Below are 25079 nucleotides of genomic sequence, written 5' to 3'. Positions count from 1 at the left end.
TGTCTTATTAAGAAAGGGAAATTCGTTGACAGGAAAAAAAAAATTGCAACATATCAAGTATTCCTGGCCTGCTTGTGAAAAAAGATGTAAAACAAACAGAATGATTAACTTTCTGAAAATTCCTTTCTAATTACTAAAAAAGCAAGCCAAATTATAAACTGCTCATCCAAAAAAGATGTGTGGTATCTATGAGCTGAATGCCACCTCAAATACTTAGGGTCACTCTGTACAATCAATGTTTGACCATCATTATGCCATTTCATGAGGCTCTGCAGGTGATTTAATTTCTACATCTTTTTAAATGACATGTTGCAGAAAAAACAATCTGTTACTAACTTAATGTCAAGTTCTTGACAAGAATAAGATTTCCAAAGGCAACATGTTTCTACAGAAAAACTAACCCTTTCTAATAATTTCTACTAAAAACATTACTTCAAAAAGTGGGTTCCTCTATAGTGATACTTAGCATTCATTCGCAAGCAGAATGTTTCACCTAGCAAAAAACTATATGTTTGGAATTTCTTCCAAAGTTCTGCAAATTAAAAATAGTCAAATAAACATATGTGGAAAAATGCTTCCTGCATATACCAAGTACAAATGTCTCTGTAACAAATAATGGTGGCAGTATAGATTTATTCATTTTCAGATTAGTTTGATAAGCAAGGTACTATACTATCTATTCTTACCATGCATTCTAGCTTCATAGGAATAGAAAGAAATGTTAAATTTCTGATATTTGGAATGGTGATAAAATTGAAATGTTAACCCTTTAGTCAAATAAAATTCACATAATTAAGAATATTTTTTATTTTTAAGCAGGGTTTTAAGGTTCATACTACTTGCCTATTTGGTTTTGAACAACTGAGGCAATTGAGCTATCTACAAAGTCTCTCTGAAGCACTTGTGCATAGCAGAAGAAATGTGTTTTTTTTTAATTAAAATAATTGAAATAAAACTTCTGTAAGAAATGCGTTCTTAAAATAGAAATGTGATCCAGAACATAGACAAGGGCTTCTGGAAAAAGAGTTGCATTTGAATTTCAATTCCACTATTTACCAACTCCATGTACCTTAAAGTGGGAATAAAGGAATACCTACATTATAGTATTATAAAAATTAAAAAAAAAATACTATCTACAAAACACCTGAAACATTAGCAGGTACTTAGTGAATACTGATTTCCTCAGCTTCTTTCCCACTGGGTGAGCAAGCAACAAGAAATTCTCTTTGTTCCTCATCAGAGAACAGAATTGTCATTTAAAAGCCATGCATGATGCAACTTAAAGCAACCACACAGCTGTCCTCTTCTTTCTTAGGAATACATAAAATTTATTTAAAAATTAAATATATTCACTTATTCCTCTGGGAGCAGATTCAATATTGAGTTGTCGCCGTCTTCGTGGAGTCAACAGAATTTCTGAAACATATGGAACATATTTAGCACATTTAGTGTTTGAATCAGAATGCAGCATATTAATTCTATTAGTATAATACTTTTCTCCCCCTCCTAGTGGGAATCCTTACAGCATTAGGAAGAATTTTAAAAATACCAGAGAGCAAGACTACTCCCTGGGTTCACCTTAAAATTACTAGTTACTTAGAAACAGCTTTCTTCTTCTACATATTTTACTTGGGCTTTTAATATGCTTAAAACTTTAGATGACAATTCAGAAAACAGTCATAATTATACTTTCAAAGGTGCTGAATTAATTACTTTTGTTACAGATAAGTGATTTCCTTAGTTCATTTTTATATCTGTCTTCTGCTTCCATAATGACTTTGTGACGATCACATTGGTATGGGCAAGAGTGTAAGAGGTTGCTAAAATTTCGGCTATTCACAGATTTTCCCACGGCTATGCAACCTAAAAGAAAACAAATTAAATTGATGTACAAAAATATCCAATAACAAATTTATGAAAACAAATATCAATGATGATGATTGATGTGATATCAGGAACTTAAATATCTCAAGAAGTCAGGTGAGAGCAAAAACAACAAACACAGTCCAATGAGGTATGTGTTGGAATTAGAAGATGAGCCCAGAGTTATGTTGATAAAGGAGCATCTGACTTGGTCTTCCTCTGACTTGGTATCTGACTTGGTATTCCTCTTAGGAGGAATACTCAAAAAAGGTGATTCATAAGACTGGTCAATGTGGGTTTTTTGTTGTTAACATTTTAGTATAGAAATTTCAAATACAACATTAAAGGGAAGAATATGAGTCCTCAAGCATGATTTCCACATCTTCAATATCATGGTTACTTATATCCTAGCAACATCCGCACTTACTCTGCTCTGTCTCCATCAATGTGGATTAGATTATGATGCCTGAAATTTGGATTAAAGTATAATTTCATCCGTAAATACTTCAGTTACACCATTAACACATTATGAGTTAAAAAACAACAACTCAGGGCTGTGACGTCGTGAGTAACGTCCTGCATCCTGTGTAGGCACCATTTCGTGTCCCAGCTGTTCCACTTCCCATTCAGCTTCCTGATAATGTAACTTAAAAAGCAATGGAAGAATGCCCAAGTGCTTGGAAGCCTGCACCCAGGAAGGAGACCTAGAAGAAGCTCCCGATTCTGGGCTTTGTGCGGACTCAGCTCCAATCACTGCAGTCATTTGTCCTTGACTGCTTTCCCAGACCACAAGCATGGAGCTAGCTGGGAAGTGGAGCTGCCAGGACACAAACTAATGCCAATGTGGGATCCTGGACATGCAAGGTGAGGACTTTAGCTGCTAGGCTACTGCGCCGGTAGTTTGTACTTGTGATAAAAGAATTTCAAGGAATGATAATCAACATTTCAAAGAAGTGAAAGTGATTAGGAAAGGTTGACCTTTGGGACAGTGGTTAAGATATCACTTGGGAATCCACATAACATCCAGATTTGACGATCAGTTCTGCCTCCACTTGCTTCCCATTAATGTGCACCATGGAAGAAACGGGTGATGGCTCAAGTACGTCAGTTACTGTCACCCCGGTGCAGAGACTGAGTTCAGTCTGGTCCAGTCATGGCTGTTGCAAGCATTTGGAAAATGAGTCAGCAGATGGAACTTCCATGTCTACCCTGCTGCTCCAAACTTTAAAATCAATGAACAAATTATAAACACACATATACGATTTCAATAAAGGAAAGAAGAATTTTTCAAAGTAATTTGATTTGAGATTAAAAGGAAGTTTCAAGTAACCTTTAAAGTTTAGGAGAATGACAGTTTTAAAATATCATATTTCATTAAAAAGTTGTATTTCAGGATAATAAACTAAAACTGAAGGAAGCCAAGAAGGGAATCTGGCAATATGAGAGTATATGAATACTTAAAAGGATAGTAGATCAAACAATGTATTGGGACTTTTAAGACGAGAAAGCAGAGGACAATTTAGGGTGGACAAAAGGATGAATAGAAAGGGACTGAAAAGATATTTCAATATAAAAACAAAGGCAAAAAAAGACATGGAATTCATGTTACACACAGCTAGACATCAGCTTTAGAGTGACACAAATAATGTCTTCACCCAGAAGGAAAGCACGATAATATCTTCAGCTGAATATAGAGTGACTTCAGTTTTCTCCTTGGAGCAACACAGAACAAAGAGGAGATACCAAGGTGTAAAAGAGGAGGAAGAGACGGAGTAAGTGCTATGGGCCATTTACAAGGGTCCTGCAGGGAAAAAAGGTATGCAACACTGAAACATTTATATACTACAGATTTTAAAAAGATATTAACTTTTCATGTCTATATTTGGAGAATAAGTCAGAATACATATGTATTTAGTTGCCTTTTGAAAACATAAAAAAATATTTACTCAAATTTATGGATGGTATTGTAATAAAAAAGGAATAAAATGACAAGAGAGAATAAAGTAATAAGGGTGATGACTGCTGATTCAGATAAATATCAGGAGCTCAATGTGTTACAAAAGATTATTTTATTACTTGCTTCTACAAAAAGAAATTAAGTTTAAGTCATACATGCATAACCATTATAAATTCTAGTTAACATGTATCAAGTAAAGCTTTAACTATGAAACAGTAGCAATTAAAACAGATTTACCTGAGCACCTATATTTCAATGTTTTGCAAGAACTGTCGGTTGCTAAAAAACTGGTGACTTCTTTATTTATTATATCTGAACATAATGTAAAAGGATCTGCAAAGGATTATAAAACACAAGATTTCTTGAATTAACTAAAAAGGATCTGACATTTACAACATTTATTAGGTATCAAGATTTTCATAAAGTTTTGTGCAGTACTACATAGCCAGTCTTCCTGGTAGGTAAACAAGAAAGGTTCTGGAGAGCAATATAGAAGTGACAGAGACATTTACACCAAAGAGACAAGTGTGTGACTTACACTTAGGAGTAAAGACATATCAATGTATATATTTTTTTGTTTTATTAGTCATCTAAATATCTATTTTCTTAAAAAAAAATGAAGAAGAAACAGTTTAAATCATACCTGTAACAGGTAACTGCTGCTTTCTATTTTTGATAATGTGAGTTGGATGTTTAAAAACTTGGTCACTAGAAACAAATAGATACCAAATTAACAAAAGTAAATACCACTATTGTAGTAAAATGGGGAAAATCTGTCGGGGGGTGGAATGTGAGCCTATATAAAATTGTACCACATAATTCAGAATTCAGAATAAAAATATATTAAAACAAACAAAAAAGGTAAATACAACATTGTACATGTGGACAGACATTTTGCATCAGGTAGAATTACAGGGCTAGAATTGCAGCACAACAAGCTAAGCTGCCACCGGTGATGCTGGCATCCCATCTAAGTATCTAAGTACCTTGAGTCTTGGCTGTTCCACTTCTGCTCCAGCTTTCTGCTAACATGCCTGAGAAAGCAGCAGAAGAGAGTTCAAGTATTTGAGTCCTGGCCATTTCTGTGGGAGACTAACAAGGAGCTCCTGGCTCTAGGCTTCAGCATGTCTCACCCCTGACCGTGGTCTCCATCTATGAAGTGATTGGAATTGCCTTTCAAGTAAATAAATAAATCTTTAAAAATTATTTGGAAAAAAAAGATTTATACGGGGGAAAAAAAGACTTATATTGGAAGGACAGATCTATAGAGAAGGTAGAGATAGAAAGATCTATAAGAGGATTCACTCACTCCTCAAGTGGCCACAGTGGCCATGACTGAGCTGATCAAAAGCCAGGAACCAGGGGCTTCTTCCAGGTCTCCCATGCAGGTTCAGGGTTCCAAGACTTAGGGCCATCCTCCATTGCTTTCCCAGGCCACAAGCAGGGAGCTGGATGGGAAGCGGAGCAGTTAGGACACAAACTGGTGCCAAATGGGATCCCGGCACATGCAAGGTGAGGACTTTAGCCACTGAGCCACTGTTCCAGGCCCATAAATAAATCTTAAAAGAATTGGTTTGGGCCTAGAGCGGTAGCCTAGTGGTTAAGCTCCTCACCTTGCATGCACCAGTTTGTGTCCCGGCAGCCCTGCTTCCCATCCAGCTCCCTGCTTGTGGCCTGGGAAAGCAGCAGAGGACAACCCAAGGCCTTGGGACCCTGCACTCATGTGGGAGACCAAGAAGAGGCCGCTGGTGCCTGGCTTTGGATTGGCTCAGCTAAGGCTGTTGAGGTAACTTAGAGAGTGAACCAGTGGACAGAAGAGCTTCCTCTCTGTCTCTCCTTCTCTCTGTATATCTGACTTTCCAATAAAAATAAATAAATCTTTTTTAAAAACTGACATTTGACAATTCTTCTGGTCTAAATATACATATAGCCAGAACCTTATAATCCTTTTTTAATTTCTAAGATATATTTTATTTTTCTGATAGGGAGAGTTACAGAAAGAGGGAGAAATATGTTCCATCTACTGGTTCACTTCTAAATGGCTGCACAAGCCAGGGGCTGAAGCTGGGAGCCTAAAACTCCATCCCAACTCCCACGTAGGTGGCAGGGGACCCAGGTGCTTGGGCTATCTTCCGTTGCTTCCCCAGATATCTTGGATGAACAAATGTGTTTAACTACACTGTCACACTGGTAACCCACAGTACAGAAAAAGTAAAAGCTATAGACCAGAAATCACACATAGCAATAACTATAGCCATAGATATCTACCCATGTGTAGCTATTTTAGAAATGCTACACAGAAGCAAAAAGACATTTAAAAGAAATGTAAATATGAAAAACTCAACTGATATATTTCCAACTCAAATGAAGCAGAGATGTGGCTGATCATAAAAGAAAAAAGAATGACACGATGTAAGACTTGAGTCAGAAGGCAAGAAGGCTGACTCAGAAGCAGCCGACTTATGTCACCCACATCCCTGAACGATCAAGTTAAAATGATCAAGAATGGTCTTGAAAAGGAAAGGTGCATGGTGATGGTGTACTCTACCCTACCCAAGGCCTTGGACCATTCTCTGTTGCTTTCACAGGCCATTAGCACTGAGCTGCGTCAGAAGTAGAACAGCCAAGACTCAAACTGGCATTCACACGCGAAGCCAGTGCTGCAGGTAGAGGATTAACCTGCCTCTGGCCTCCTCCCTTCATTATTCTAAGCATTAAACAACACGGAAAAGATTTCAAGAGGAGCTACAGCTGCAGCAGCAGTCCCACAGGCCACATGAGAGAACACAGAATTGTATTCAAGATTAAACACAGAACAAACAAGAAGAAGCCCAAATCAGATTGTCCTTTTTCCTTTTATCATGTTAAATTTATAACCTAGTCTGCTAAATTGCTGATGGACCACCAACACATGTATTGGCATATCAGGTAGAGGGTTTCAGTTTAGGTTTCTTTCCTTTTAGGTTTTCATCCTTTCTAAAATTCAAATTTATTTCAGTCAATTTAAAATCCTTAACAGCTCCTTATACACTGTGAATTTGAAACAATAACCCTGAGTACGATACCAAAGCCTTTCAGCAACAGGTCCTTACCTCCCTATCCAAACTCCTTTTCCAACATTTCCTATTTTAGGCTCCTCCCAAGGGCATGTTTGAAGGTGTCTACATTCATCTCCTGTGCCTAACAGCATAACACACAGCACTGTGTAGACATGCTTGATAAATGATTATTAAAATTATTAAACTATACCCTGGTAGAGAAATAAGATTCTTCTTTTCAAAAGTTGTTCCTTCAGGTAATTTTTGATTGCAGCTCAAACTGGTTTTACGTAAAGTTTGATTTTGTCCACTCTCCCTATAACAAGCATTAACCGGATTTGCATTTTTTGATGCTATCTTCATTTGATCATCATTTTCATGTGCTTTGGACATGATTCCACGGGGCACATGACTCTGACGTTGTCTGGACTGCCTTTTATTCTTATCCTCTGCTTTGTTTCTTTCACCAATACTATCCACGTGAAGTTGTTTCAATGTATTCTCAATATTTGTATTCATGATACTCTTACATGTTTCTCTTTCTTTACCCTGTGATGTAAAAATAACAATAAATAAGCAATTTAAATATAATCAACTTGTTTTAGAAATTGCTTTATACTTCCTTTAAATCATGCAGGAGAAGTTTATGATTGTCAGAAGATTATATTATAAAAGAAATAGTTCACATCAGAAAATGAAGGAGTTTATCCAACAAATGATGTTAGGACAATTTAGTAGCCATCAGAGGAAAAAAAATAAATGGAAATCTCACAATTTATATAACAGTAAAGTCAAAATGGACCAAAAACCTAAATATAAAAACATGGAAATACATTCTAAAAGAAATCATATTTTAATATTCTGAAGAAATGGAAGACCTTTCCAATTGTTATGCAAAAATAACAAATCATAAGAGAATTAATATTCTTAAGCATACAAAATATTTTTAAACATTTTGATAAAGACCAAGAATGTTGAGGTGATGGGAATTAAAAAAAAAGGGTGGGGACTAGAAGCAAAACTAAGTGACAATCGAAAGATCTGAAAGTGATTTATATCTATATATACACATATAGAAAAATCATATCTAGGAAAAATATAACTCTTAAAGTAGCATTCATAAAATATGACTACAATGAAATATCAAAGGCAAATAACAGTGTAGAAAGTGGACAAATTAAACAGACACTTGATAGAAAAAACAAATAGCTCCTTAACACATGAAGAAAGGTTCCATCCCTCTTGTAACAAGAGAAATATTACAGCTACATTGAGATGCTTTTCTCATCACATTGGAAAGGATCAGAAACAAGCATACCACCAAACATGACTGGCAGGAGTATAAACTAGTCTCTATGAAAGTTTTTTTGATCATTTCTTGGCCTTTTGATTAAAGTTTTCGGTATCTTTCATAATAAAAGCTGTGTATATCTGTATAAAAACTATCAATTACTTTTACATGTGCACAATGTTAATGTTAATTGCAACAATATTTATAACACCAAAAGTTGATAATAACATTAGCATTTATCAGAAAAGCTAGCATACACATTCAATGGAAAACTTTGCAACTGTAAAAGCAAAGAGGAGGCAGGTGTTGAGTTAAAATGCTTGCGTTGCACATAGGTTTGAAACCCCACTTCAGCTCCTGAATCCAGTTTCCTGCTACTGCAGACTCAAAGGAACCAATGATGGTTCAGGTAGTTGTATTCCTGCCAACCAAATGGGAAACCTAGATTGAGTTCCTGGTTCCCAGATTGGGCCCCAGCCAAGGGCCATTGCAAGCACTTTCTGTCTCCCTCTCTGCCTCTAAAATAAAGTTAAGGGGGCCTAGTGTGGTAGCCTCGTGGCTAAAGTCCTCAACCTGAATGTAATGTGCCAGGATCCCATATGGGCACCAGTTCATGTCCTGACTGCTCCACTTCCCATCCAGCTCCCTGCTTGTAGCCTAGGTAAGCAGTTGAGGACAGCCCAAAGCCTTGGGACCCTGCACCTGCATGGGAGACCCAGAAGAAGCTCCTGGCTCTTGGCTTCAGATTGGCTGCTCCATGGCCACTGTGATCACTTGAGGAGTGAACTAGCAGACAAAAGGTCTTTCTCTCCAGATCTCCTTCTCTCTGTAAATCTGTCTTTCCAAATAAACAATTTAAAAACAAGTTTAACATATTGCCTAGGACTGCCACACCTCTTATTAAAGTGTATGGTTCTAGTCCCAGCTTCTCTGCTTCTGATCTGGTATCCTATTAATGCACACACTACTGCCTCAATACTTGGGAACTTATTGTGCACATGGGACACGTGGATGGGAAAATGGGCTCCTGGCTTCTGCCTGGCCCAGCTCCAGCCACTGCAGCCATTTGGGGAGTGAACCAGCAGACAGAAGACTCCTATCTCTGCCTTTGTATGTGTGTGTCTGTTGCTCTGCTTTTCAAAATTTTTTAAATTTACAAAAATAAATAAACAGAAAAAAGAAAGAAAGAAACTCTAGAAAGTGGGCTAAATGTGGAGCTAAAAGCAAAGATTGGGCCTAGTCTTGTGGCCGAGCAAATGAAGTTATCATTTGCGATGCCAGCATTCTGTATGAAGAATGCCAACTGGAGTCCTGGCTGCTCCACTTCCAATGCTGCTCTATGCTAATGGTTTGAGAAGCAGCAGCATTACATGACCCCAGTGCCTGGGCCTGTGCAACAACGTAAGGGAACTGCATGCAGCTGTTGGTTCCGGACAGCAGCCCTGCGCAGTCTCAGCAGTTGCAGTCATCTAAGGAGTGAGCCAGCAGATGCAGGATATTCATTCATTCATTCATTCTCAAAACAAAGAAATACATATTTTAAAAAATAACAGAAAACTTTCTATACTTTTTGAAACAAAGAAGCCAACCTCATTGTCTTTTCTTTCAAGGTGTTCCAGTTTTTGTAGAATTTCCTTTGCTCTCTTCCAGTATGGTTCAAGATTCTTTGCTTTCATTTCTGTGTTCTTTAATTGTTCTGTATCACTTTCATCAAAATATTCTGCTAAACTTAAAGATAATTTCTCAGCTTTGTAAAAAAGATGGGGGGGGGGGAGGAAATGTGAATTTATTTATCACCAGAAATGCTATTTTAGCACTTTAAATAAAACAACTTTATACTCCACTATAACCCTTCTCTAAATTTTGTCCATCTAGACTACCTTACCTGCTTAACTAGTACTGAAAATACATGGGAAGCGTTTGGCAGAGGTCTCAGACTCTAACACTCATAAGTAAAATGTTTAAAAAGAATTACTTTCTCCAAAGCTTTTTCTACTCCAGGTCAAGGTCAGGTTCTCAAAAATCTGTGTTCTATCTTTTCACAATCTATGTTAAATTACAGTAACACATATCTCTCTCTTTTTTTTTTTTTTTTTGAAAGGCAGATTTGAAAAGACAGGAGAAACAGAGCTAGAGAGAGATCTCTCATATGCTGGTTCACTCCCCAAATGGCCACAATAGCCAGAGCTGTGCTGATATGAAGCCAGGAGCCAGAAGCTCTATCCAGGTCTCCAACGCAGGTACAGGGGCCCAAGGACCTGGGCCATCCTCTATTGCTTTTCCAACCTACAGATAGAGAGCTGGGATAAGGAGTGGAGCAGTCAAGACAAGAAACAACACCCTTGGGCCCGGCGCGGTGGCGCAAGAGGTTAAGTCCTCGCCTTGCACGCCCGGGATCCCATATGGGCGCCGGTTCTAATCCTGGCAGCCCTGCTTCCCTTCCAGCTCCCTGCCTGTGGCCTGGGAAAGCAGTCGAGGACGGCCCAAAGCTTTGGGACCCTGCACCCGCGTGGGAGACCCGGAAGAGGCTCCTGGCTTCGGATCGGCATAGTATCGGCCCGTTGCGCTCACTTGGGGAGTGAATCATCGGACGGAAGATCTTCCTCTCTGTCTCTCCTCTCTGTATATCCGCCTTTCCAATGAAAAATAATAAAAATAAATCTTTAAAAAAAAAAAAAAAAAAAAAAAAAAAAAGAAACAACACCCAAATGGGATGTCAATGCTAGCACATGGAGGATTAGACTTTTGAGCCATGGAACTGGTACCACATGATCTCATTTTAAAGAACATTCCATTACTATCTCTAGTTAAACTAGACTTTAAAAATACACAGACTGTTTCTTATCACATCCCCAGTGCCTAGGACACTGCCTGGAACAAAGAAGATACACAAGTCTTTTTTAAATAAATAAATGAATGGGAGCTGGAATGGTAGCACAATAGGATAATCCCCCATTTTCATTGGCAGCATCCCATAAGGGTACCTGTTTGAGTCCAGGCTGTTCCACTTCCAATCCAGCTTCCTGCTTATGAGCTAGGAAGGCAGTAAAGGATGGCTCAAATCTTTGGCCTCTGCACCCACATAGGAGACCCAGAAAGAAGCTCCTGGACTCCTAGTTCATGATTGGCTCAGCTCTGGCCATTTCAGCCATTTAGGTAGTGAACTAGTTGATAGAAAACCTCTGTTTCTCCTTCTCTCTATAAAATCTGCCTTTCCAATGAGGGTCTGGTGGGTGGGTCCAGTGGCTAAATCCTCGCCTTGCATGTGCCAGGATTCAATATGGGCGCTGATTCATGTAATGGCTGCTCCACTTCCCATCCAGCTCCTTGCTTGTGGCCTGGGAAAGCAGTGGAGCACAGCCCAAAGCCTTGGGGCCCTGCATCTGCGTGGGAGACCCAGAAGAAGCTCCTTGGTCTTGGCTTCAAATCAGCTCAGTTCTAGCCATTTGGCTATTTGGGTAGTGAACCAATGGATGGAAGAACTTTCCTTCTGTATCTCCTTCTCTATGTAAAATCTGCCTTTCCAATAAAAGTAAATAATGGATTTAAAAATGAATTAAATGAAATATTTAATAATATGCTTTATGATTAAATAATTACCTTAAATATAAACTAAATTTCACACATACCAGAAAACATATGACTTATCTCTATTGCTGTTTTTTATATGCTCTCTTCCACATGTTTTTATATGCTGTCATGTTCAAATTACACAGATACTTCGATTCTTGCCATTTTTTTTTCATAATATACATTTTTTTAAAGTATTTTTTAAAATTTATTTTATTATTTTTTCATTGGAAAGGCAGATATACAGAGAAGAGAGACAGAGAGGAAGATCTTCCGTCCAATGATTCACTCCCCAAGTGAGTGCAACGGGCCGATGCTATGCCAATCCGAAGCCAGGAGCCCCTTCCGGGTCTCCCACGCGGATGCAGGGTCCCAAAGCTTTGGGCTGTCCTCGACTGCTTTCCCAGGCCACAGGCAGGGAGCTGGAAGGGAAGCGGAGCTGCCGGGATAGAACCGGCGCCCATATGGGATCCTGGGCATGCAAGGCGAGGACCTTAACCACTTGCGCCACCGCGCCGGGCCCATAATATACATTTTTTTATGAACTTTTTGGAGGCACTCATATTTCTGCCTTTCAAATGGAGAAAGAATTTGGCTCTTTCAGACTAACATAAATTTTCCTCTATTAACTTGAGTTGGTATTTTCTTAAAGTAATATTAAACTTACTTATTTTTTTGCAATTGTAAAGCACAAAAGCAGCAGCTCTTTTTAGTTCCTCATTTTGAGATTCATTCAAGGCTTGTAGTATGAATGGAAGCCCATTGTTTTTTAAAAGGTCATACTGATTCTCCTCTGGAAAACATCAAAAATTGAAGTTGAAAATCTTTATCATAAATTATATAAATTAGGTCGTAGGTCAAAATTTTTAAGTAAATAAAAACATAATTTAAAAAATATTTTCAATTTAGGAAATCATTTATAGAAAATGCTTGAGTTTCATAAATGATGATCTCTGAAATGCTGCCAAATAGTAGTATCATAAGAGCAAACAAAATCCCCTTACTTGGTTTAAAAAAAAAAGTTCATCCTAACTTGCACAGACTTACAGCAACAATAGAAAAAATGAGGGAAGGAGAAGTGACTGAAAGGAGCAAGTAAGCAAATGGAAAAGAGAGAAGTGGGAGGGACAGAGGTGGTGGAGGAAAGTGGAGAAAGGGGGAGGAAAGCAGCTGGGAGAGTGGGAAGAGAGTAAAGAGGAGGAACACAGAATAGGGAGAAGAAAATAAAGGGACGCCAGGCAGGGAGAGGAAGAGCCTTTCAGAGTTCTCAGCAAGGGGGAGTAAGATTGGTACAGGAACTTAAACAGTAAACTAGACAATGGAGACAGAAGAACAATACTGAGGCGAAGGGGGCCAAAACTGAGAGAATTCATACTGGAACAGGGAGAAAGAAACAAGGAAGAGAAAGCAGAAGCAGAGCCGCAAACAATCTGTGAAGGACAAGGAGCTAAGACGATGGGTTTGGGAGCTGAATGGGGAGGAAGGAAAGGGAACAACCACACATTTCTATTCCACTATCTTAATAAGCAAACCAAATAAATACAATGCTTATTTACCACAATCCTCTGTGCAATGACCAAGAGCAAGCATGATACTGAATTTTTCTCCTGAATCCAGACTTTCATGAAGCAGTAATGCCAGAAGTTTTGAAACAATGTGGTACTTGGACAATATTGCCCCAAAAGTTGCTATTAATATAAAATAGTGAGGGAAAGGACAGTAAGTACAAATTTAAAACATAAATATACAGTCTATTTGTTTACTCAAGATTATATAACATCTAATTTACCTGTATAAATATGAAAGTAAGATGAAGGTTTATTGCAGTGACTCATTAATCTCTCAATTATTTTGCATAATTTTATAAACATAAAATAAAACTATCTTTCTAAAGTAGAATAAGCTTATGCTCCCCCTGTATATCCTTTTCTTATTTATTAAAACTGAAAATTATTATTAGGTGATCAAGGTTCTGCTATCATTAATGATGCAATAAAACATATCTGAAGCCATGCTGAGGTGTGACAAAGTTCAGGAAATTCATCATTTGAAGCTAAACTTCTCCAAAGCACACTCAGAATATAATATTGATGCCAATAATAAGGCTAAAAATCCCCAAGAGACACTGTCTCAACCCTTTTTGTAATCTCTAGAGCTCAACAAATGGCAAGTTTTCTTTAATCTTTTTTCAAAAACCATCTACGTTTATCCCAATTATTTTTATAAATAGAATTTCTTATCCTAGTTTATAGATTGTCATTCCTCAGTGCCAGTACATGCAAGAAACATGGGTTCAAGTGGTTCTGCCACTCATTCAGTGTTATAGTGCATGGGTAATTCACACCTTATACTTATCAGAATGATGCATATATTAATTCTTTATGTAATTTTTACAAACCTATATGTTGGATTTTTCCATTTCTTACATTTCTAAAATCTGCCTTGATTTCAAATCTAAACTCTGCATTTAACATTGCTCTTCAAGTGAAATAAAACTTTGAAAGTGATGATGGAGCTCAATTTTGATTATATCACCTGAATTTTAAACTTAAAGGCCTACATTTCAGTTTAAGGAAGTATAAAGAGTTGTGTTAGGGTCCAGTGTGGTAGCCTAGTGGCTAAAGTCTTTGCCTTGCAAGTGCCAAGATGCAGTTCATATCCCAGCAGCTCCACTTCTCATCCAGCTCCCTGCTTGTGTCCTGGGAAAGCAGTTGAGGATGGCCCAAAGCCTTGGGACCCTGCATCCACGTGGAAGACCTGGAGGAAGCTCCAGGCTCCTGGCTTTGGATTCGCTCAGCTCTGGCTGTTGCAGCCACTTGGAACGTGAACTAGCAGATGGAAAATGTTGTCTCTCCACCTCTCTGTAAATCTGACTTTGAAATTTAATAAATGAATAATTATTTTAAAAAAAGAGTTGTGCTAGATAATTTTTAAGATTAGTTTCTGTCTATGACAAACTAGAAGTCCAGATCATTTTACGTTCAATCTATTTCTTCATTCTCCATGATTTTAAGCAAAATTTAAATGTAGCAATTATAACTATTTTCACTCACAATTGTCAGCAATGCATGCATCCAGTGTTTTCGTCACCACAACAGCAAGATTAGCACTGGAGTTAGTCTTATGTGAATCAGATTCCAGCTGCACAAGAACTTGGGACAATACATCCAATCCACCCACAGTTACAAAGCATTTCTGTACATATGCTTTAGGAATAAAGTACAACAATCAATATCTCAAACAAGTATGTAACTTCATCAACTAATCTGCATTAAATGTAACATTGACTTTTTCCAAATATTAAGAATCTCAGAGTCAAAAGAATTAGAAAATTAATTTCTTCCTTTGCATAGATTTATATCCTTAAGATAACTTATTTTGAGAGCATCTCACATCAACATATTACACTGCACTTCATACAACTTATTCATTGTATAAAAGACACATATTATTCATTCAAGTTTGGTTTGAGGAAAAAATTAATGTTACAGTATTGTAAAAATAGATTCTAGTTTTTGGAATTCTAGATATATATTCTTTTGCATGTGAAAAAAATAGTATTTACTTTTAACACTTGAATATAGATAAACATCAGCAATGTGTGGAAGTTCTAGTTGCTCCACACTCTCACCAATATTTAACACTACCAGTCTTTTAGCCACACTCCTGGCCATGTATTTCTCTGAAGTGTTACTTTGGATTTCTGTAACAGAATCTTTAAATACTTTTCAAGTACTTAAAATACTTTTCAAGTACTTCTTTAACAGTCATATCTTCTTTGGAGGCTTATCTGTTCATTTCTTCTGTCCACTTTTAAAATTATTAGTCTGTTTTACTATTGATATTTTAGTAAGAGTTTTTAACATATTCTGAATACAGTTCTTTATCAGAGTTAAGATTCTCAAACAGAGTCTCGTGCAATGACTCAATGGCTAAATCCTTGCCTTGCAAGCACCAGGATCCCATAAGGGTGCTGGTTCATGTCCCAGCTGCTAGGCATCCTATCCAGTTCCATGCTTGTGGCCTGGGAAAGTAGTGGAGGATGGCCCAGAGCCTTAGGACCTCACATTCACATGAGAACGCCAGAAAAAGCCCTTGGCTCCAGGCTTCAGATCCACTCAGCTATTGTGAGTGAACCAGCAGAGGGAAGATCTTTCTGTTTCTCATTCTCTCTGCAAATCTGCTTCTCCAATAAAAATAAATACATAAATACATAAACCTTTAAAAATAATTTCCTTTGGTTGAGTGTTGTAGTACAGCAAGTTGAGTTGCCACTTCTGATATTCACATCCCATGTTGGAGTACCAGTTTGAGTCTGAGATGCTCTGCTTCCCATCCACCTTCCTGGTAATCCACCTGGGAAGGCAAATGAGGATGTCCCAAGTGCTTGGGCCCCCAAACTTCTATGTGAGAGGACCCAGATGAAGCTCCTGGCTCTGGTCTGACCCAATCCTGGCTGTAGTAACTTGAGTAATTTGGGGGGTGGATTTGCTGATAAAAGGTCTCTTGCCTACATCTTATTGTTATTCTGCTTTTCAAATAAATAAGTACCTAAAAATAATTTCCTTTATGATTTATATTTTGGCTTTTAAAAATAATACTAAGTTATTTACCCAAATTTTAAGTTTTTTTCTAGATGTTTTATTTTTGTTCATTTCTAATTCCATAGTGATCTAAAATATACCCCATGGATTTTTAGTTCTGCTATCCAGTTTCTCTAATATCTTGGGGGAGCTGGTACTTGAACCGGCACCCATATGGAATCCTGGACTTGCAAGGTGAGGATTTAGCCATTGAGCCATGGTACTGGGCCTGAGATTTCCTCAGCTTCAAGAATGTAAATGCATCAACTATGATCCAAATCATTGTAACACTAATGAAACCATGAATTAAATTGTTATTTTTTAAAGTATGTTTCTTCAAATATGACCTAGACAATAGCAAATACTTAACTGTTATTTGCAAGAGTGAGTCCAATGAAAGAGCAAATAGGGCGAATTATCTCAGGTTTCATGCAGTTCATTAGCCAATCATTAGCATGTGAAAAAAGTGAGCAACAAAACCTTTGATTTTCATCTGAAAGACAAAGGCAATCATGTATGACACACTGAATATCAGTTTTAATATTTTTTACTCTAATTTTATAATTAAATGTTTGAAATTATTACCATTTTGAGGATTGTTAACACAGACACACAGAGTACTACATACTGAAGCCCACAACTGGTAACTCTGGAAAACGTTTTCATCTGACAAATCCAAATCATATTTTGAAAGAATTTTCCTATTAGGGTAAAAAGAAAAGGAAGTAAATTAATACAAATGTGTTAAGGTTTTAAATAATGACTAAGTAACAAGAATTTGTATTTGCTTACTTAAACAACTGTGACAGAACAGTAATGCAATCTGTTTCTCTCACGAGTGTTTGTCCAGTTCCTTAAAAAAAGAAAAAAAATATCATGTGAATGATTTTAGAAATAACTTTGCAAAAAAATTTTATATTCTGTAATTAAAATTTTACTATAATAGAAAAATCCATAATCAAGATTATGGAAAATGCATTACTTATGCTCAGAGTCTGACAGCATTCACATTTCTTAAACCTTTACTAAGTCTCATAGTCTGTGTTACAACACAAAAAAAAGGATACAAAATAAGAAAAAATATTTGATCCTTTCTAGTTTTTCCAAAATAGAAAAAATTGCACATTAAATGAATGTAAAAGTTCTAACAATCTGAAAAAAATACAGCAATATTAAAAGAATAAAAACAAAAAAAACATGGCCTGCACAGCAGATATACAGATTCTACATTATCTCTGAAAGTCTAAAATTATTCCAAAAAATAAAAACCATTGTCTAATATAATAAACACTAATTGGCCACGTTTTCAGTAAATCTACTAAGTGATTCGTTTGATTCTCTTTCCCTTCAAAGCTGTAACTTTTCATTCATTTGCAAGGTGAGCACTTTAGTCACTAGGCTAGTGTACCAGGCCCTAAAAATAACTCTTAAATTGACCAAATATCAGAGCAGGCATAGAGTAGTGCAGCAGTGTACCAAGCTAACTCTCTGCCCTGTGGAGCCAGTTCCCCATTTGGGTGCTGGTTTGCATCCCAGCTACTTCACTTGCAATCCAGATCTCTGCTTACAGTCTGGAAGCAGAGGAAGATGGCCTAAGTCCTTGGGACCCTGCACCAATGAGGGAGACCCTGAAGAAGCTCCTGACCCCCCGCTTTGGATGAGCTCAGCTCGGTGACTGCCATTTGGGGAGTGAAGTAGATGGAAGAGCTCTCCCTGTAAAATCTGCCCTTTAATTAAAAATAAATAAATCTTAAAAATAACAATATCAAATGGTTAAATAAATGCTATTAATTGCCTTTTTTTTTTTAAAGATAGCATTTCTCAGGAGTCAAATTAAAAGACATGTGGGACAGGCAGTTGGCCTAGCAGTTAAGAAGCTAACATCCCACACCAGGTATCTATGTTCAAGTCCCAGCTCTACTCCTCTTCCAATTTCTTGCTAATGTACAGGAACAGCTCAGGTGACTAAGTGCCTATTACCCAGGAGCAGGCCTGGGTTGAGTACCCCCCTCCCCACCTTGGCTTGATCCAACTCTGACTACTGTTTTATCTGGGGAATAAACCAATATTTTTAAAAGCAGGCATTTATATAAAGACTTGAATTTTGAAAATCATAACCATTCCAGTTTGTTAATTTAATGTAAGCCAATCAGACAACATTCTCTCCCTGTTACTCTCCCAAAGAAAAGAACCACCACCCATGGCAAACACCAGTTACAGCAAAGCAACACCAACAGCTGGCTTCATCTTCAGCAGAGAACACTGCTCCTCCTCCAAGTGGTTTCTGGCGCTCTGCACTTTCTGGTAAATCTCTTGGAAGGAATTACATAAAAATGATCCCTGGGGCAAGCACTGCAGTATAACAGGTTAAGTCTCTTCCTGCTGTCAGCCCATAAGTGAACTGGTTCTAGCCCTAAATGTTCTGCTTCCAACCTAGCTCCCTGCTAATGTGTCTCAGAAAGTAGCAGAGGAAAGCGCAAGAGCTTGGGCTCTGGACCCACATTAGAGACCTTGATGAAGTTCCCGGCTCCTGGCTTCAGCCTGGCCCAACCCCAACTTTGTGGTCATTTGGTTGGGAGTGAAGCAGCATATAAAAGATGCATCTGTCTTTCAAATAAATGAAATATTTTTAAAATGACCCCAAAAAGCATAATCTTGAAATTTCTTTAAATATTTTAATGTCATAAGAGAATATACTTACTGTTGTTTGAAACCAGAACCAAAATAACATAGACAGACATTCTTTTCAAATTTGTGTTTGAGTCATTATTAGATAAGAACCAAGTTAAATCTTCAAAAAATTCTGAAGTACATAAAGTTTGTTGACAATAAACTGAAATATAAAAATATAATTTTAGTTTCAATATATTAACACAAACAAGCTTTAAAATATGTCTAAGTTTTCAAGGTTGGAATGGTTCTTAATCAGATCTAACTTAACTGACATTTATTAGTCATACAACAAAATCTCAAACTCATATGTGCTTAATTCAATAAGCAGACAAAAGAAGCAATTATCTTAATGAAAAGTACTTGATCTCAACTCAAAAACCACACTGCAATCTCAGAATTTCCAATAAAAAAACCTAAATAAAAAAATTAAGTATGACAGTTTTAAGATAAACACAGCAAATGAAAGTTTGAGAAAACTCATAAATCTGCATTAGAAAATAAAATGAAGATATGTTTTTTACTTTTCCAGAAACAAAAATATTTTTAAAAACATAACTCACATGACTTTAATTTTTGTAATACTCTTGAAATAAGTATAATTTTACAAAAATAATTTGAATACAGTGATGCAATCAGCACCTATACCTGCCTAGAACTTGTTATCTACCCTGTCTCAAAGGCAAGGGGTATATAATTTATCTCAACATGCCCAAAGACTAGCACAGAGCTTGGTTCTGCATAGGTAATAAAGCAATATCTAGTTAAAATTTTAAGAATATAACGTTGAGCTGGCAAATCAGTGGTTTAGATAACCTCATTTCAAGTGCACCACAGAAAAATACTTTTGTCAACATGAATTTCTGCACATATAGCCTATTAACCCTGATACAACATGGTCATCCTCTTCCTTTGATTAAAGTACCTTGATAAAACAACCCATACAAGCAAAACAAAATTGCTTAATTCTGAAATTATTTCTTAGTAGTTTAAATAAAACAGAATTATTGAAGAAAAATGAAATTAAATTTTATATTTTACCATTTTTTTCTGCAATAGCTCCTAATGTATATAAGGCTGCTTCTTTTACCACCCTATGTTCACTTGATTTTGCAAGGTTTTTTAAAAACACCAAACCACCAATTTCCCTAAAATAAACACCTGCGTTACCTGTAGGGGTGCAAACAAAAAAAAAAAAAATAGAAACTGTTTATTTTCATTATTTTTTTAAAGGATATAACAAAATGCATGAATAAAGCAACACAACATGTATACTGAGTAGAAGCTTTAAAAGTATGCACATTTACATAACACAGTGCTAAAGAACCAGAATCAGATAAAAATTCTCTATTGTATCTTACTGTTTTGTTGACAAATTGAATGAATAGTGACCAAAGCTTCCTTTTGTGAAACAGGATTGTCCATTTGATGTTTTATACACTCTAATAATAAGTTCACGTCGGTCTTCATTTCTAAAAATCAAAAATTTTAAGTAAAAGTTTTCTTTTAAAAATTAACCAGTTTTACTTTAGTATTATATATCTTTAGAATGTTCAACTTTGTAAATATGCACATGCATTACTTTATAATCTAATAAATTATAAAGGTATATAAAAAGATGCTCTTTATACAATATAAAACTTAGAATTCTTCGGTTTAGCACATAAGGCCACAGCCTGTGATGCTGGAATCCCATATGGGCACTGTTATAATACTGGCTTACAATCCTGCTCCCTTCTAATATGCTTTGAAAAGCAGTGGAAGATGGCCCAAGTGCTTGGGTCCCTGAACACATGTGGGACCTAGAAGAAGCTCCTAGCTTCTGGCTTCATATTGGCCCAATTCTAGCTGTTGCAGCCATTTAGGGAGTGAACCAATAGATGACAGCTCTCGCTCAGCACCACAATGCCAATTCTTTGTCCTTTTTTGGAAAACTCTCTTCATCAGCTAAACTTTTTTTAAATTTATTTTTCATTGGAAAGGCATATACACAGAGAGGAGGAGAGACAGAGAGGAAGATCTTCCATCTAATGATTTACTCCCCAAGAGGCCACAATGGCTGGAGCAGAGCTGAGCCAATCCGAAGTCAGGAGCCAAGAGCTTCTTCTTGGTCTCCCACGTGAGTGCAGGGTCACAAGGCTTTGGGCTTTTCCTTCACTGTTTTCCCAGGCCACTAGCAGGGAGCTGGATAGGAAATGGAGTGGTTGGGATTAGAACCGGCATCTTTATGGGATCCTGGTGCTGACAAGGCAAGGACTTTAGCCACTAGATTGCCGTGCCAGGCCCACTAAACTTTTATGTGATTATATGTATTGAGGGATACTAATTCCCCATATTTTTTTTTTAAATAATTTCCTCTGATCAACTTCCTTCATGCCCATGGATTCAATTACCATCTTTCTCAGAACAATTCTGAAATCTACCTCCAGGCATATACTGAGAGGTATATACTGCCATTGTTCTTGTATTGATCACTACTAAGTTACTCAGATAATTTTCTAATGATCAGCTTGTCCATTCACAGGAGGGTGTCTATTTGCAGACAACACAAGTTAGGAGACAAAGAGCAGATGCTCAATATTTATGTAAACTGATCAATGACTATGACCTTAAGATTTATTTATTCTTGGGCCTGTCACAATAGTACAGTGGTTAAAGTCCTCGCCTTGCCTTGAACATGCTGGGATCCCATATGGACACCGGTTCTAATCCCAGCAGCTCCATTTCTCATCCAGCTCCCTGCTTGTGGCCTGGGAAGACAGTCAAGGATGGCGCAAAGACTTGGGACCCTGCACCCACATGAGAGACCTGGAGGAAGTTCCTGGCTCCTGGCTTTGGATTGGCTCAGCACCAGCTGTTGCGGTCACTTGGGGAGTGAATCATTGGACAGAAGATCTTCCTCTCTGTCTCTCCTCCTCTCTGTATATCTGCCTTTCCAATAAAAATAAATAAATCTTTTAAAAAATTTATTTACTTTTATTGGAGCTGCTGGGATTAGAACCAGCGCCCATATGGGATCCCAGTGCGTTCAAGGTGAGGACGTTAGCCGCTAGGCCACGCTGCTGGGCCCTATTTACTTTTATTGGAAAGTCAAATTTACAGATAGGAGGTGAGATGGCTGCCATGACAGAAGCTGAACTAAAGCCAGGAACCTCCCCTGGGTCTCCCACTTGGGTACAGTGAGCACTTTCCCAGGCCACAAACATGGAACTGGACCTATAAATACAATCTAAAACTACTTCTAGATACATGATCCATGAATCGCTCACCTTGTGTTTTCTTTGTGTCCTCACTTTCCATATTTGCTTGTATTCTTTTTCTCTATATTTCACCTAAAAGAAAAAGGTAGGTTCTCAAATTCCATGTTCCAGAATGCCAGAGAAATAAATACAAAAGATTGGGGAAAGGATTCAAGAAAAAATGGTTTTCCTGAAGCCAGAATACAATGGACTGAATCTGCCATTCATTATTGTTTAGGTGACAATTTAATATTCTATAAAATAGGACTATTTCTACTTCATAAAGTTATTTTTTAAAGTAAACATTTCGCATTTTAAAATACATTTACTTGACATAGTAAACAAGTGGTTGATTGACTTTCTCTTTGTCTCTCCAAGCTAAGTTTGGTACCATTTTTTCTCTAACAATTCATGATTATTTTGCCATGATATTCAGCATTTAGCTTGAACTTTTGTTTAGATATTGTTAGAACTTTTAAAATAACTAGCAACTCTAATATGGTCTCTTACAAGCCCTGCTTTAAAATACTAAACTTATTATTCAGAAAAATGTATCAGAATTCAATTAATTTCTTCAACAAATCAGGATTCATAGAACTTAAAAAGTTCCCATTTGCCCCCACAGTGTGTCGTTAAACAGATAGGCAATTATTCTGTGTATTTTTCATTCTCATTCTTGAAAATTTTCCTAAGAGAAAAAAAATAAACAACAAATATAAGATTATTTAATGAATGTATACTTGTTTTGACATTTCTAATCTAATTATTCCATTAAACACGGAATTTTTAGTTGCATAGAACACTGACATTTAGGTACAAACATTTTAGGTTGCAAGAACGGTGACAGAACTGACACTGGAGCACAGCAGGTACAGCCACAGCTTGTGATGCCAGCATCCCACGTGGAAGCTGGTTCAAGCCCTGGCTGCCAATCCACTCCTGATCCAGCTGCCTGCTAATCATCTGTGAAAATGTCCCAGGTACTTGAACCCCTGTTATTTATGTGAAGCTCCTGAATCCTGGCTTCAAACTGGCCTAGCCCTGGAGGTTGTTACGGCCATCTGGGGAGGAAACCAGCAAAGGGAAGATCCTGCCTCTCCCTTCCACTCTGTAACTTTGGCCTCCAAATAAATACATCTTTAAAATGTTTTGTTTGTTTTACTTGAAAGTCAGAATTATAGAAAGAAAGAGGGACAGAGAGAGAAGCTTCCATTCACTGGTTCACTCCCTCAAATGGCTGCTATAGTCAGAGCTGTGAATAGGTACAACTTGTTACAACTGATGAGATTTAAGTTTCTACTGTATTCTTTCAGGAAAGAAATGAACTTCTTCATATAACAGAAAGGGCCAATTTTACTTAGAGATTTTGCTCAGTATACTTCCCCAAACAGTACTGGGCAGATAAAAGGCAAGGGCAGGCATATAGCTGCAGTTAGGGCATTTAGGTCCCACGTGAAAATACTCAAGTCAGTAACCCAGCTCCTAGGGGAAGCAGTGGCAGCCCAAGTAATTGCATCAAGTCCCCAGATCTCGGCTTCACGCATTCAGGGGAGTGAATCAACAGATGGAATCAATCAAACAATACATTTCTTTAAAATTTTAAAAGAAAAAGAATTTCAAATTTCTCTAAGAAAACCAACTTAATGTTTGTATGTACTAGAAAGTGTTATTATCACAAGCTTTTTTTTTTTTTTAACATAAAGATTATCCCCAAAATACAAGAAAAATAAATGACATCTTTCTGGGGAAGGCTGGCATCAAACAAACCGCCACCATTTAAGGGATTGACAGTGGCCATGCAAGTTGGACAGTGGCCAGGATGAAAAGGTCCTTTAAAGGAACAGCAACATTTTGCCCAGAGCACACATCCTGCGGTGGAGCCCGGGGATCTAAGAGGCCTTGCCCATAATGTAGGGCAGCTAAAGTCCAATGGGGGTGACCTAAGGATTTACTCCACTTGGGGAGGTGATCCACAGCGCCCAGTGGTGGACACCGCCTGGTCAGAGAGCACAGCGTTGCATCCAAGCACCGACTGATTGCCTGGCTCGGCGCGGTGGCCGTCTTATCCCCTCAGGGACACAGGCCTCAGCTGGCTCAGTTTAGTCACCCTCTCCACCAGATCCCATCAGACCTGTGTGAGGTAACCGCAAGGGGCCGGCCGGGCTCACCCCAGATGCTGAGAGAGCAGCAGTCTGAAGAGGTGGTTCCTCAGCTCGGGGCCCTGCGGGGAAAGAGGGAGAGCGCGGGGAGCGGGTGTCCAGAGCGCAGTCAGAAGCGCGGCCCAGTCGCGATGCCACGAGCAGTCGTGCCCACGCCAGCTGCCGCCTGTTTGGCGTGACGAACAAAGGGGAACCAGGCAGTTTCCACCCGGGGCAGAGGGGCTCCCGCCCATCCCCGCATTAGAGTCGCGGTGGAGAGCTGCTTTCCGGGGACTACGAAGCGCCATCTGACTAAAAGGCACGCGGCAATTATCTTTTCCCGTCTGTAGCTGTGGGGACTGTTCTGGAAGGCTCTGCTCCCTCAGCTTGGCCAGGGATGAGAAACGCCTCCCTCTGCTGCTTTGAGGGTGGACTTGGTCAGGGAGAGCGCAATATGCCCTTCACACAGCAATGGGCAGGTTTGAGGGGCTGGGGTGGAGACGAAGGTGGACCTTTACCCTCAAGCGGCCAGCTACCTCGACGACGACGACGACGCCCAACCGGTTTCCCGCGCAGCAGGCGAGGCTGACCTTCGTGGGGGCGGGACTTCCGGGAAGACAGTCCCGCCCCCATCGTGAGACTTCCAGAGAGCAGATGTAGCAAATGTGACTGTGACGATGAGGGGTTTGCAGGTGAAGGAAAATCACAGATTTAAGGGAAAATCATGTCA

General features: G+C 38.2%; 1 protein-coding gene and 1 non-coding gene across 2 annotated transcripts in view; both read right to left on the bottom strand.

Moving 5' to 3' along the window:
- Positions 1–25079, bottom strand: part of TERB1 (telomere repeat binding bouquet formation protein 1) — a 33373-nt gene that overhangs the window by 2925 nt on the left and 5369 nt on the right. The window contains exons 3-18 of the mRNA XM_040982579.1: positions 22242–22304; positions 20334–20444; positions 20014–20142; positions 19004–19135; positions 17095–17155; positions 16888–17003; positions 16673–16795; positions 14773–14925; positions 13276–13407; positions 12387–12512; positions 9739–9896; positions 7070–7407; positions 4464–4528; positions 4058–4153; positions 1714–1863; positions 1354–1416 (exon numbers count right to left, since the gene is read on the bottom strand). Coding sequence (XP_040838513.1) covers positions 1354–1416; positions 1714–1863; positions 4058–4153; positions 4464–4528; positions 7070–7407; positions 9739–9896; positions 12387–12512; positions 13276–13407; positions 14773–14925; positions 16673–16795; positions 16888–17003; positions 17095–17155; positions 19004–19135; positions 20014–20142; positions 20334–20444; positions 22242–22272 — 1984 coding nt within the window. The 5' untranslated portion in view covers positions 22273–22304. The remainder of the gene's footprint in view (positions 1–1353; positions 1417–1713; positions 1864–4057; positions 4154–4463; positions 4529–7069; positions 7408–9738; positions 9897–12386; positions 12513–13275; positions 13408–14772; positions 14926–16672; positions 16796–16887; positions 17004–17094; positions 17156–19003; positions 19136–20013; positions 20143–20333; positions 20445–22241; positions 22305–25079) is intronic.
- LOC121158119 lies at positions 18447–18657 on the bottom strand. Its single transcript, XR_005884144.1, has one exon. It is a non-coding gene; the product is annotated as a small nucleolar RNA U3 (small nucleolar RNA).

Source organism: Ochotona curzoniae, unplaced genomic scaffold (assembly GCF_017591425.1).
Source record: "Ochotona curzoniae isolate NIBS_2020 unplaced genomic scaffold, NIBS_Ocur_1.0 contig_3622, whole genome shotgun sequence".
Classification (NCBI taxonomy): Eukaryota; Metazoa; Chordata; class Mammalia; order Lagomorpha; family Ochotonidae; genus Ochotona; species Ochotona curzoniae.
Note: the sequence above shows the minus strand (reverse complement) of the source record. Positions and strands in the feature narration are given on the sequence as shown.